The sequence below is a fragment of the Engraulis encrasicolus genome, chromosome 18 (assembly GCF_034702125.1).
Source record: "Engraulis encrasicolus isolate BLACKSEA-1 chromosome 18, IST_EnEncr_1.0, whole genome shotgun sequence".
Classification (NCBI taxonomy): Eukaryota; Metazoa; Chordata; class Actinopteri; order Clupeiformes; family Engraulidae; genus Engraulis; species Engraulis encrasicolus.
The window spans coordinates 7,017,027-7,031,124 of NC_085874.1; the positions used below are offsets into that span (position 1 = coordinate 7,017,027).

Below are 14,098 nucleotides of genomic sequence, written 5' to 3' on the forward strand. Positions count from 1 at the left end.
CGAGACTGCTGTGCTGGCTGCTGCATGCAGTTTTAAACTATCTGTTGGTGCTACCCACAACCTTCAGTTTCGTCAATGGTGTGGTAGCTATTCATTTCATGTTACAGTCTGGTCTGCCATGCTTGTTTCTTGATCCACCTCAGGATAGAGGCTACTAATATGAAGAAATACCCTTTATAAATGTGACATATTATCCTCTTTGGCACCACCTAAGGAAAATTGCAAATATAAAATATGGAATTTTGTTCATATAAAAGTTTTAGTCACTGAAGTGATTGCAATGGCCCTTAATGACAGAAAAGGCCCTCTATACCACAAATGTATTTATCAGCTTGAGAATCTGTTATAATTGTACACGGGTCTTGGTATCAGAATGATTTCATATTTCACACAGGCTAGACTAGCAGTTGGAATATGGATCACATTATTCAAAATGACCGTTACTCCAAAATGCAGGAATTGTTACATAATTGAGTGAGAATGACAAATTGCTCAATGCCTTATGCAGTGTCATTATTACATATAATTAGATATGAACTGTTTTGCATTATAAAAGGTGCTTCTGCAAATCAAGAATTATAACTGTATAGGACTTTTTCAAAAAGTCAATCTTTAGAGTTTTTTGACTGGTTGTAATAAATTGACTTCATGTACAGTGGCATTCTGTGTGATTTTATGAATGTGGGGTAGTTGCATATTGTGGCATATTGTGTCACATACATTGTGCTCCAAAAATGTATACATTGTATGTACAGGAATACATCATTTTTTAAGTGTTAGAATTTAGATTTGTCATTACCTCTTCTCAAACTTACATCCATCTGGTCTAGGCACGACTGACAATGCACATCACACTATATATACTTTTTTTTTTAAGTACATTTTTTCTTAGCTTTTCCTGCCTTTATTATGATAGGATAGTGAAGTTTTGACAGGCAATAAGGGGGGAGAGAGAGGCGGGGTTCAGGAAATGACCTCAGGCTGGAATCGAACCCGGCCCGCCAGCTTAGCAATTGAGTTCCCAGCCAACTGAACCATCACAGGCCTACTCAAATCTGCTGGCATTTTTGTGTATTCAGCGTCACTATTACAGGACGCCTAGCATACACTATGGGGTAGATATCAGTTTGAGAACCAGTGGTGAGGTCTGCAATTTCCATTGCGTGAAAATGACATTAATTTTTAAAAACACTAAAGAGACTACACTTTAGGACACAACTAATGACTGTTTTCCCCATTGCTTTGCCTCATTTCTTGAAAACGAAATGCCATGCCATGCAGATCAGTAAAAATGTTCCAAGACAATTAAAGAGCTAGTCGAATGTGCCATGGGCTTAAACTGGGGATGTGTGCTGCCCCTCCATTTTCAAATAGGTCTTCAAAGATAGTGTTGCTGATCAATGTAGTCCAGGGGTGTGGAACCCTTCATGTGAAGGGCCACTTCAAATTGCTCCAAGGGGCGTAAAAGTCCTCCAAGGGCCGTACTATGAACCAGGATTGCCCCCGGCACTTTAGGCCTATATTGAAGGCAGCCACCTTTACAACAGACCCCACCTTCTCTAGGTCCCCTGAATACAGCTTAATTGTATTGCAAATGAAATTAAGATTCCAATACAAAATGTCATTTCAGATGAAGCTGCATAACATTAAAAGTATGTCAGGGGCCGGATAAAACTGCTTCAAGGGCCGCAAATGGCCCTCGAGACATCCCCCAGCTCCCCACCCCTGACGTAGTCAATTGAACAGATTTCTGCATAGGAATTCCATAATGAAATCATAGCATGTTAATGTTTGAACTTGAAATGTTCTGCCTTACCCCCAACCCCAACCACGCAAAACAATGCAAAGTGATTCATCATTTTGCTTTTATTTTGGCAAAACAGATTTTAATGCACCGAATGAAAAAGAAACATCAAGTTCCAACATGGCTTAACAAATCTGAAAGTGCCAATGCACTGACATTAAAACCCACATCTTGGACGGAAGTGCAGAGTACAAACAAGCAACACACACCAAACCGTTACAATATCCATCTGTAGTGTACACATCAAGATTACACATGTTAAAAAGAAAAACATGGCTTTCAAATCATATCTTGGATGAAAAGTGCAGAGTATGCAAGCATCGCACTACAGCAAACCGTTACAAGATCTACCTGTAGCCTACACAACATGCAGATGCAGAACAGTCATTGCAATAGCATTGGCAAAAGGGCCAGGGCAGCAGCTTCGATGGAGAACAGGTGGGTGTCCTCCACATCTGGGCAGGAGGTCCTCATGAACTCCGCCAGACGAAGCAGGTACTCGATGTTGTGGCCCGATTTGCCTTTGCACACAATGATCTGAGCGGCGATCTCTTCAGGAGTGGCTGGCCCCAGGTAGATGGGGTTGTCAGTGGTGGCAATGTAAACCAGGGCGGGAACGGGCGCCTCCTCTTGACCACGGGGGAAGAAGTCCACCACCTTGGTGACGTAGCCCCCGCACACTGCCTCCCTCACGTTCAGGTACTTCAGGCACTCCTCCATCTGGGCGCCAACCACCTCAAAGGCCGCGCCCCATGTGCACACCTGGAGAAATGGAGAAACATGCAAAGAGGTTCTTGAGTCTACTGAACAGTGATGCAGAAGCTGTTCCAACAAGTCAGAAGTGCATACCAGCCCAAACTGTGCCCCCAGCCCTAAACCACTCTTTTTGCCACGAAGCTCATTTGAATGGGGATGGGTCATGAGTGCTACCATTCAATTATAGTTATACATTTTTGTGCCCATTCGTTTTCTTTTCCCAACTCTACAATCTATGAAGTTTGTATGATGGCATGTTTAATGACAAAGTGAAAAATGTCAAGTAAATATCAGGCTAACTAAGGCCCTTTTGGACATTAAGATTTTCAGTCTCAAAATCTGAATCAAAGTCATTGTGGCCCATAGCATGTCTACGTGTTCAAGAGACGGATGTCACTTACGTCATCATCTTCGATGAGCGTCACCACTCTTCCGAGCTGCAGCAAAATGGAAAGGAAAAATGGGTCAGCATCATAGATCGTCATCAGGGACTTTTTAAACAGGATGTTGGTATGGCTAAAAGCAAGTGAACATACACTCAAATAAATTTAACATCTCACCATTTCATCGTCACCGCGATGGAAGTTGTCTCCGTGCCAGAAACGTCTTTTGTAGCCAGAGATGTAACCAACCTTGCTTCTCTTGTACTTGAAGTCTGGCTTCCATACCAATGAACCATAGCCGAAGATCCATAGGCTGGTCATCTTTCCCGATAAGATATCTTGAGGTTTCATCGTGGATTTGCGTTTGGCTGGTTCAAAAAAGGTTGACAAAAGGGTATCGTAGGTCGAGGAAATATCCCCCTATGTTTTTTTCCTTCGATCAAGAAGAAGAGGTATAGGCTGGCTCACCGCGATACCGCGGACGGAGCCCAACTGCTTAGCAGTTGTGAAGATGGAATTGGGTACTTCTTGCCTTGTACTGTGCATGCCGGCGATTACAGGTGCCCCATCACGCATTAAAAAGACATATTGGCAGCTGTTGGCAGCCAAAACAAAACTGAAAATGTGATCGGGTTGACCGGTTGGCTATGCTATAGCCCTTTCAGCTTTTGCGCGCTGCTTCTGGAAAGAAACCAGAGAGGCAAAACAACGAAATCTTCCCTAAACAATTTAGAAACGCTATTGATCGCTCGTGCTGTTCCTGTGTCGGCTGTTGGTCTCCACCCGATTCTGCGTGATCTCTGAATTGTAACTTCAAATTTGCGTTCTGTCGGTTTTATAGCTAGTGAAAACCACACCTTTATCAGCTGCGCCAATCAGGTTCCAGTGAGGCTAGCTACCGAAACCACTTGGCGAATCATAATGGAGTTTGGCAAGAGACTTGGAAAATACGGGCGTTCTACCGATTTCATTGGCTATCATAATGTTTGAGATTGACGCTTGTACTTTATCCGATTGGTTGAGGAGGCAGTACGGACAAATGAGATCCTTTCTCTCGGGTACGTCAAAACTGGATTGCGGGGGTTTGGCTGATGCAACTGTGTGAGGCATTTCAGGAGCAAGAAGGAACAGCAAGAGCAGTCGCTATTGCATCAGGCAGTGAGCCTAAATAGCAAGGCACAAAAACAAACCAATGAGCTCATATCACTTACAATTAAATACAGTAGGTTATATGCAGGCATGCGATGAGGGGAAAAGCTGCATTAAAATGTAATTACACTAGATTAACATAGTAGCCTGCACAAGTGTAACAAAGGAAAGGATTAGGTATGTGCCTTGGTCCAAATGTCACATTTAAGGCAATATCCCACACGAAACAACCTGCAGGCTATGGATTCAAAACCCTGATGCCTCCATGTGAAGATGAAGGTTTGACCTTGACTGAGTAGGCCTACCTGCAGGGACTGTGTGTGTGTGTGTGTGTGTGTGTGTGTGTGTGTGTGTGTGTGTGCGTGTGTGTGTGTGAGTGTGTGCGTGTGTGTGTGTGTGTGTGTGTGTGTGTGTGTGTGTGTGTGTGTGTGTGTGTGTGTGTGTGTGTGTTTATTTTTTGCAAAATTAGGCCTCCTCTATTTATTTAATTTGTTATTTGGTCTGTTTTTTGTTGTTGTTGTAGATTGTAGCCTACTGCCCCTGTGTAGGCTAAGTAGCCTACAGTGACAGTCAAACTGTATTTTCATTTCTTCCTTCAAAAAATTACAGTTTGTAGCCCATGCATCATGCTGCTTCACTGCACTACTCTAACCAAAGTCGTCCTGCACACTACAAACACAATCAGACCTTAGTCATACATGCAACTATGGTCAACAGCATGTCTGGACTCTGGCATACAGGGCATTTCCTGGTGGGCCGGCCTGGCAGTCTTAAGGGGCAGATACAGTTTGGTTTTTGCATTTTTAAAGATACTGAGTCATGATTAAGACTGGCCTTGCAAAATTGTTCAGGCCTTTATGGGCCCCATTCCGACTCTGGTAGACAGGCATTCTTCAAAAGTGTGGCTATTTAGGTTCATAGGTTTATATTTCTCACTGACCAGAAACTATGAGCAGTTTTTTTTAAGACGTCAACTCCAGGCTGTTCAACCTCTCTGCGCAGAGCCTCTGTTGTCACCAAATTGTCACCAAAATTGACACACAAAAAAAAGATCAAGTCTTGATCTGTTAAGGCTTTCAGTAATGCCATGCTGTTATGATGTAGTTGAGTCTTTTCAGCAAAGAGTGGATGGGCCTGCTAGTGGGGTCTTTTGCACAAAGAGGCTACAAAAGCTGTTCTTTGGGTGCTTGAAACTGCTAGTAAACTTGTTTAGAGAAAAGCTGCGCTCTCGACTGCAATTCTTGTATTTATTTTTCAGGAGCATGACATATGTTGAAGACAGCTCAGGTTGAAATGTCTGTCTTGTGTGCTATGCTCTCCTGATAAGATTTTTTTTAAATGGTGTGAAGAGTGAGTAAATCAGAACCGGGTAAGGGGAATTGCACCCTCACAGATACCACAGATGGTGAGATCAACCACAATAATCAATAGCTTTCCTTGCTAATGTCATAAATTGTTCAGCACAAACAGAGAGTCCCTTTGACCGCAGTAAAATGTAAATGCTACTCTCTCTTCTCACATGGCAGTTACACATGGCAGACCCACTTACACATGGCAGATGCATGTGAGCAGCATAGAGGAAGTGAGAGGCATGCAGGAGGTGAACATTACAGTCATAGCAGAAAGGTGAGTGGCTGCAAAACCGGATGTTACATAAACAGGGTTGCTGACAGACCAGGCCCGGGACAAGATCATCTGCAAAGGCCCCCCCTCTCGATACATAGCCTACAATGTAACGGGGTCCCAATTGTGGCTGCCCCTTTCCATGTGCCCGGGACAAGTTGGGACAACTGACTCCTTTACTGCCTTCACACTGAATAGTGGAATGCATGAAGCCTATGGCTAAATGGCAAGGAGCAGAAAAGCCTGTTTTTGAGCTCCATGTATGGCCAAATGTCATATATATATATATATATATATATATATATATATATATATATATATATATATATATATATATATATATATATATATATATGGGTGGCGGTACATTTGCAGCTTGACATTGTAGGGTCTCTGCTATGAAAAGATTAATAGAACCAATGCACACAGGGGTAGATATTGTACATCTGCAAAAGGAGACTCGAAAGAATGGCTAGCTGCACTTTAAAACATTGCAGTCATTTCACCGTAAAAAGGCAAGTTGCCCTGCTGCCTTAATTTTGTAAGTTAACTCAACTCCAGAATTGGGGGTATTGTGAAAAACTTCCTCATCATAATATCCCCTCGGCCTCACACACACACACACACACACACACACACACACACACACACACACACACACACACACACACACACACACACACACACACACACACACACCAGGGGTGGAACTTAAACATTTTCCCCACCAGTCACTGTGGCAGGTAGATTTTAAAATCTATCAGTCACTCACAATTTTTACCAGTCACCATTTTTACCAGTTCATATTCAACCGTTCCAAACATTGCAATGCCAAATCAGATCATTTTCTGATCAATACTTTTTTTCAGAGGTCATGAATTGCCAATAACACTTTTCATTACCAATTTGCTTAGTTGGATGCTGTGTATAATTCATCATTAACCCAGGTGCCTGTAGAAAAATTTCACCTGTCAAGGTGACTGGTGGGTTGACGTATTTCACCTGCCAAAGGCCAAATTCACCAGTCATTGGCAGGTGGACGGGTGCTTATTTCCATCCCTGACACACACACACACACACACACACACACACACACACACACACACACACACACACACACACACACACACACACACACACACACACACACACACACACACACTATCTACCACACATTCACTCTCATCACTCACTTGTGACAGCCTGTATTGCATTACTTTATGGCAAAAAGCGACTAACAAACGACATAATCATAGCCAGCATCACTAGCAGATACATTATTACATTTAACAGACACTTATATTCAAAGCGACTTTAAAACAGGGACTAATGATCAAGCTTTGGCTGGGCCTGGGACAAAGTCATTAAGAGGCCCCTCCACTCATTAGTACAAGCAAAGCAATGCAATGAGGATCCACTTATGGGCCCAGGACAACCCCTTTGTCCCTCTTCCCTCCGTCGAATTCCCTGGTCACCCCCACACACAATCAGCCCATCAACAGGCATAGCCTACATTCACTCTTTGCCGAAATAACTCAACTATCATAACAATTCTGATTATGATAGTCATATTGAGACTTGGAAATTCCTATTTAATTTCAAAGATTCAAATTCCAAGATTATAAGAGACTGCATGAAGCAATTGCCAATGCATGCTTCTTTTGCGCTCAGCAATTGACTAGTATGAGAAATGAAGCGGTGCCATTTTTTCAACTCAAGTTGGAATGCACACAGATCTTTATTCTTAGAATGTCAAAGGTCTAGGTTTGGCTTTGAAAGTGGCAGGGACATTATCATGGGAAATTGTCAGGGTAGGCCTATGCTATTTTTGCATTAGGCCTACATTTGTGAATAAAGTGGTAAGGACAAGCTTCATCTCAAAACTGGTATGGACATGTCCCCACCATCCACACCTAAAATTACACCAATGAATGAATGAATGAATGAATGAATGGCGATTATAGTGCTAACCAACCAGTAAGCGGCGGTAAGTGTCATTACCACCAAAAACCCTAAAAAAGACGACGAAGAAGTGAGCATGCGCACTGCGCACACCGCACTCGAAACTGGTTGGGTACCGATCCAAGTCCGCCTCCAGAGCTGTTTCAGCATTCTCTCCGCACTCCCCCACGGGCTTTCTTGTCACGAGCACCGGTGTAGTGTGTTGATGTACCTCTGGTCACAAGCTGTCTCGTTGTGCAAGAACCTCAGTCTTCAATCAGAGGTGAGTTTAAATCAACTATGTCTTGGTATTGCAGGGGACTGCGCAAAATGCTTTCTTGTAGTTTCTGTCGTACGTAGCACTGTAGCATGTAGGCTACTTCGCTGTTTTGTACAAAATCAATTCAACGACACGGGTATGATCGCACGATGTACCAGCTTTGAAAGATAGTCATCATTCTGAAATGTTAGAATCATATCGTTTCGAAAGTTTACACTGGGTTTGATTTTACACTATTTCTCAAGCGTTCCAGTTTACTTCCGCATCGTTGAGTCGTCTCCTGTGTGTTAGTAATTTATGTCCCCTTTAACGGGCAGCAGCAAAATGCTGATTGATGAATGATTTAATATATGTGTTGCCATTTATATGAGCTGCGCACCCTTACGACACGATGATGCATCATTTTGTTCGTCTTGAATATGTACGAAGCCTGACTGGAAGTGCTGCATTCGCCACTCCCTTTTCCAGAGATTGCCCATTAAAGGATGGATCTGGAGTAGAACTAGATCTAGTGGATATCTGATTTGGCCTACTGTAGGCCCTACTGGCTCAGTGTGAGTACTGTGTAAGCAAAGGCATACCGGCATATTCATGCCTAAATAAGTTGATCCGTCAGGTCTGGTCCTCCTCGGATCAAATGGGCTAACCTGCTGTGGTATTTTTTTAACATGTGTCTAAACAGTCCTGGAACCTGGTGTTGTCGTCATGTGATGCACAGAATTCATTCTGAGGTGTCAGTCATAGCTGAGGAAAATAGGAATGAAGAGCACAGCCTTACAGGCTTGTAGAGCTCCAGTTTAGGGTCAGAGAGCATTATGTACTGTGCTGATACTGGATACTTTGAGTTCAGCCAAATTGCTATGACATTACCTAGTCTTAACCCATTTAAGCCTGATGCTGTGTACTGCACTGAACTAGGCGTCTGGAGCAACATAAACGCTGCATTCAGGCTCGTGAGACTGGTGTGTGTGTGTGTGTGTGTGTGTGTGTGTGTGTGTGTGTGTGTGTGTGTGTGTGTGTGTGTGTGTGTGTGTGTGGGGCGGGGGTGGTATTAAAAATGTTGGTTTATAAGAGTTGAATGAACATATTCTAATGCAAAATGAGGATCCTAGCATTAAAATGCAACTCATTTCCTGTTTTTGTTTGTGCTTCAGAGGCTGAGAGTTAGGCTTAGGCTTATTAAATGGGTTAAATACAAGGTTTTGTCTTGAATAGTAGATCAAGACTTTGGTCATCAACACGCTTATAATAGAGGGTGCACATGAAAGGGTGAAGGGCTACACATCACTTTGAGCACTCTGATGTGGTATTTCTCGCTTGTGGTGTGAATGTACACATTTGACAAGGTCTTGGACCAACAAGGAAAAGACTGTATTAAATCGTACATCTTGTCCTCAACCTCAGTACAGAAATTCGCTCAACATCGACGCGCATGATCGCATGCTCAAAACGCCAAGTGTCATCTAACAGAGACTGACTTTTTTTTTAGCTTTTCTATTCAGTGACCTGAATTCATTTGTTATTGCTCTGGGTAAATAATCTTCTGCTGCCTTAAAACAAAGGTCTTATTCAATTGCAGCTGAAACTAACCGGCACACATTGTACGGTAGTCACAGATTTCTTAGGCCAGAACATAGACTCCTTATGAGACTTCCCATCGATGAAACAAGTGTCCCAGTCAGAAGTCTTTCTGCTAACCTGGTCTTACCACACTCTCATACTCAAGACAACTGCGCGCTTTGGCCGGGCCCAGACGGTCACGAGACAAAGTCATCTGAAAGCTCCCCCAACTCAGCAATGCATACAATGTAACGGGCCCCTCTCTCCCTTGGCCCGGGTCAACTGACCCCCTTTGTCCCTCCAAGTTGCCTTCCCTGCTCATACCAGCCCTCTTCCCCATCCTTCTCCAGGACGGGTGTACCCTGAGCATGGCACCAACCTGCCTCATTGCTCCTTCAGCATGGTTCACTGGTTCACATGCCATTTGTTGTGCTGTGCTGGGCCTCTCTCTCCCTTGGCCCGTGGCCACTGACCCCCTTGTCCCCTGTCCCCTGTCCCCTGCCCGCCACCTGCCTCATTGTGGTTCACTGGTTAGGCATGAATGCACATTTGTTGTGCTGTGCTGTGTTGTGCTGTGTCACAGGAACATTTGGGTGTCTCGGCTGCTGAACAAAAGCAGTACAAAAGAATAGTCGGCTTCCACCTTTGGTTTGGTTTGGTTTATGGATACAGAAAGACACAGTGTATCCAGGGGGTTATGTGTAATGCGTTAAACACTTTCTTTCTAACGTGTTCCTTTACAACATGTTCCCTGGTGGAGGAGGATGAACATACAGCACAGCACATCACATACAAGTAGGGCTGGGCAATATGAAGAAAAAACAATATAGATTACTTTATATCAGGATAACGATATATATCACGATATAGCACAATTACATAAGTTTTCAGTTATTCTCTTTATGTGCTCTTTATTTTTTCATGTCGCAAAACAACCTTTCTTTAAAATGGATCTTTTTATTCTTATTTTTACAGTTACATTAACTAATAGTGTGTGTTGTGACAACATGAAATGTAATTAAAGGATATTCATTTGTATAAAATTGATAAAATTACTATCACTATATAAACGATATAGGACAAAGGTCACGATATACACTTTTATATCACGATAACGATATATATCGTCATATTGCCCAGCCTTATATACAAGCAAGCACATCCTTAACACATGCCTAAGACACCCTGCTTACTTACTTGTTTTTTTGTTTGGGTGATGATCACTGATTCCTGTTGCAACAGGATTTGATTAAATATTCTCCATTGTTTAACTTTTCTATACTGTGTGAAGTGTGCGCCATTTAATCATGTCAGCTGTGTTTGCTTGCTGCTGTTTCATCAACTGTTTTATTTCACGTTGTCCATTTCTGTTTTGCAGTGACGATGAACGTGGAGCATGAAGTCAGCCTGCTGGTGGAGGAGATCCGTCGTCTCGGCACTGAAAGTAAGAGTTTCGCTGTTTAAAGCCAGAGATGTGCGGATATAGATGGTGTATACTTGCGAATAAAATTGTGGACTCACTGAATCGGTGTAGGTCAAAATCTGCAGATGACAATGTTTCAGTTGTAAATAATGTCTGTTTTCATTGGGGCTAAAAACAGCATATTCACTCCAGTTTAACAATACAGAACCTGAATGAGTGGAACTTTCTCTGGTGTTTGGCAGCCAGACAGTAGCATATGAAGTATAGTCTGGTACCAGATCATTGGCAAAGCTGTGGAACCAATGGTTGGTATTAAAACAAACGCGTTACAAACTGCTTAACTGCACGCAATGATCAGCACAGTCAGGACAAAATATTTCCTACCATTAGGTGGGTTGGTCTAATTTACCCTGCTACTGGTGTTCTGGCATTCTTGATGAGGGGGTGGGTGCTGATGAACACCCACCTCAAATATTTACAGTAAGTTGCCCTAGTGCCCCTAACTGATCCACCACTGACGTGTCAGTCTGGTCAGCTAATTCATCAATATTCTCCAGAAGAAATATGCTCCTTCCTCTGCTCTGTATGTGCCAACCACTGGATCTTCTGAGCTGGCAGCACCACGGTTGGTTATGCACGTGTAATTGAATTACACGATTAGCAAGCTATGTTGACATAATGGATTTGCTGAAGAGCGCAGCTGGAGCACACTGCAGCTTAAAGTTCTAACCATTTATCAGGTGCAAACACCCGACTAACATTTCAATGTTTACAACATCCTCAGGGTCCTCTGGTGCTGCCATACTGTCACTCTTTATCACTTTCCTTTGACAGAGGTTCATTGTATGATGATGTCGTCCTTAATTTAATTTCACACCCAAATATCATGTTAGCTTCTCAATGTGAACTTTACTGTTGTGTGCTCCAGCTTTTCCCCCCTGTGATGCACTTGCAAGCTGAAGGATGATGCGTAGAGTCTCAATTCATATTTTTATTTGCTGTCTGAGCTCTTGCACACTCAAAGTAAGTGGTAGGCGTACAAGTCCCACCCAAATCTCAGTTGATCCTTAAAGGATAACTTCAGTCAATTTCAACATGCAGTTGTAATGCTCACACTGCCCTGGACTTGTCAGTACGTGAGAATTTTTTTTTTTTCTTCAGCCTTTTCCGAGATCCTGGCCATTGTAATGGGGGCAGGTGTTTGTTTACATTTCAAAAAAACTTCTTGAGTTATTACCAAAAACATACAAAAGGTTATGCAACAGTCAGCAGACAACTAGCAAACAGCGATACCGTTTGGGAAAATATTTGTAGTAGGCCTATGTTAAGAATTTTTAAAATGTAAACAAAAGCTGCCCCCATTAGAATAGCTCAGATCTCGGAAAGGGCTGAGCTGAAAAATGCAGGGTACTGGGTACTGACAGGTCAAGGGTAGCTTGAGCAATACAACAGGATATTGAAAATGGTGGAACTGGTCCTTTAACTGTTTGACCCAGATTGTACAAGGGGTGCAAGCCATGTTGGTTCCACCAATCCTTTCCTCCTTTAACTGACCTCATTCCTTAGTGTTGCCCCTTCTCCAGGAGTCGATAAGGTTTCACCAGAGATTCTTTAAGTATAGAGATATGCTGAATAGGTTTCTATGGGCACCTAACATGACCAGGTTCCGGTCTGCCTAAAGGGGCGTGTCATAATGCTCCTAGCATTGAATAGAACAGTCCTCAGGTCTGCCTAGGTCTGCCTAAAGGGGGATTTCCCCCCCAATAATAGAACCCAGAAACAATGGGCCAATGGAACCTCTCTCTCTACTCTCTCTGGTTTCACTGCTGTCAAGCAGCGTGGAGCACAAACGAGATAACTTGTGATTTTTGTTTTTGCATGAGAATGATCATTAATTATGTCATGCCTCAAGTCGCGACACTTGAGGAAAAGACAGGAGGAACTAAAAGGTGTCATAATCTGACGCCGTATTGCCATGAAGAAAGTTCTTGGATAGATGGCTATGTTACATTAAGTATGCTATGTTTATGTAGTATGTTATGTGTTGCATTAACATGCATTATGTTACATTAACTATGTTGCCTTTTCCCCAGATGCGGATGGGAAGATCAGTGTGAAGTTTGGAGTTCTTTTTAACGACGATAAGTGTGCCAACTTGTTTGAAGCCCTTGTCGGGACGATGAGGGCCGCAAAGAGGAAAAAGATCATCTCTTTTCAAGGGGAACTGCTTCTTCAAGGTGTCCACGATGATGTTGATGTCATTCTCCTGTAAAACGCAAAATACCAATGCACTGTTTCCTCTGCATCTGACAGAGCTATACCTGTGCCTTGAAACATTCCATTTGATAATGATCCAATTTTGGAACAGAAATTTCGACATTCTATTAAAGGAACCAGTCAGTTTAGCCATTTTGCACATTGTCGTGTAATCATGTCGGTTATTTTGCTACGTGTTGAGGTTGCTACCTCTTGCACACTTGATGTGCCAATTTTTTTTCTTATCACTAATTTTAAATAAAAACAGATGTTTAAACATTTTTACCATCTTACAAACTCTGTTTTGTATGGTATTAAGTAGCCAGATTATTCTGCAATGTCCAGCAGAGTTTACACAGGTCTTGGATTTTTACCCTTTTTTGTACTGTGATTGTGTTTTCCACATGGTCATGTTTATTGTTAGTTTGACTGCTGGCTTTATAATGTGAAAACCACTTACTTGAGTTCCACGATTTGCCATATATACGGTGCAATAAGTACTGTTTTGTATTTCAACTCTTGAATGCAAATTAAAATTGAACGACCAAGAACAAAGACAACCAAGACTGCAGTTTCTGATTGGGAGGGTGATGCAGGGAACGGATTCACCGTTGCCAAAGGTGATGGATGGCAATGATGCCTTTTTTGTACAAGCTATTACATTCATGGCATGCATGGATTTGTTTTAGATGTTTGGTGTTCAATGAATGAACAAACCAAACGTGTACCACCCCAAAAGGAATTTCCATAGCATTGAGGAGCCATAGAACAGAAACCACTTAAATACAGTTGCAATATACTTAAAAGCTCATTGATAAAACAATCTTGTACTTTTTTTTCATGTTTATTTCTAATTAAAATCTAGCTAGATGAGCCTCTTTACCAAGTAGTTTGAAAACTAGCCAACTTCATGTTATCAGTTA

General features: G+C 42.4%; 2 protein-coding genes across 2 annotated transcripts; one reads left to right on the forward strand and one right to left on the reverse strand.

Annotated features, from left to right (window-relative positions):
- Window positions 1–1,848: 1,848 nt before the first annotated feature.
- Window positions 1,849–3,756, reverse strand: chac1 (ChaC, cation transport regulator homolog 1 (E. coli)). Its single transcript, XM_063222896.1, has 3 exons — window positions 3,121–3,756; window positions 2,962–2,997; window positions 1,849–2,566 (listed from the first exon to the last, which is right to left on the reverse strand). The coding sequence occupies exons 1-3, from the start codon at window positions 3,292–3,294 to the stop codon at window positions 2,189–2,191; spliced, it is 588 nt and encodes a 195-aa protein (XP_063078966.1). The 5' UTR covers window positions 3,295–3,756; the 3' UTR covers window positions 1,849–2,188.
- A 3,995-nt stretch (window positions 3,757–7,751) lies between these two features.
- Window positions 7,752–13,324, forward strand: abracl (ABRA C-terminal like). The gene is made up of 3 exons (XM_063222897.1): window positions 7,752–7,939; window positions 10,875–10,940; window positions 13,013–13,324. The coding sequence occupies exons 2-3, from the start codon at window positions 10,880–10,882 to the stop codon at window positions 13,189–13,191; spliced, it is 240 nt and encodes a 79-aa protein (XP_063078967.1). The 5' UTR covers window positions 7,752–7,939; window positions 10,875–10,879; the 3' UTR covers window positions 13,192–13,324.
- Window positions 13,325–14,098: the final 774 nt, after the last annotated feature.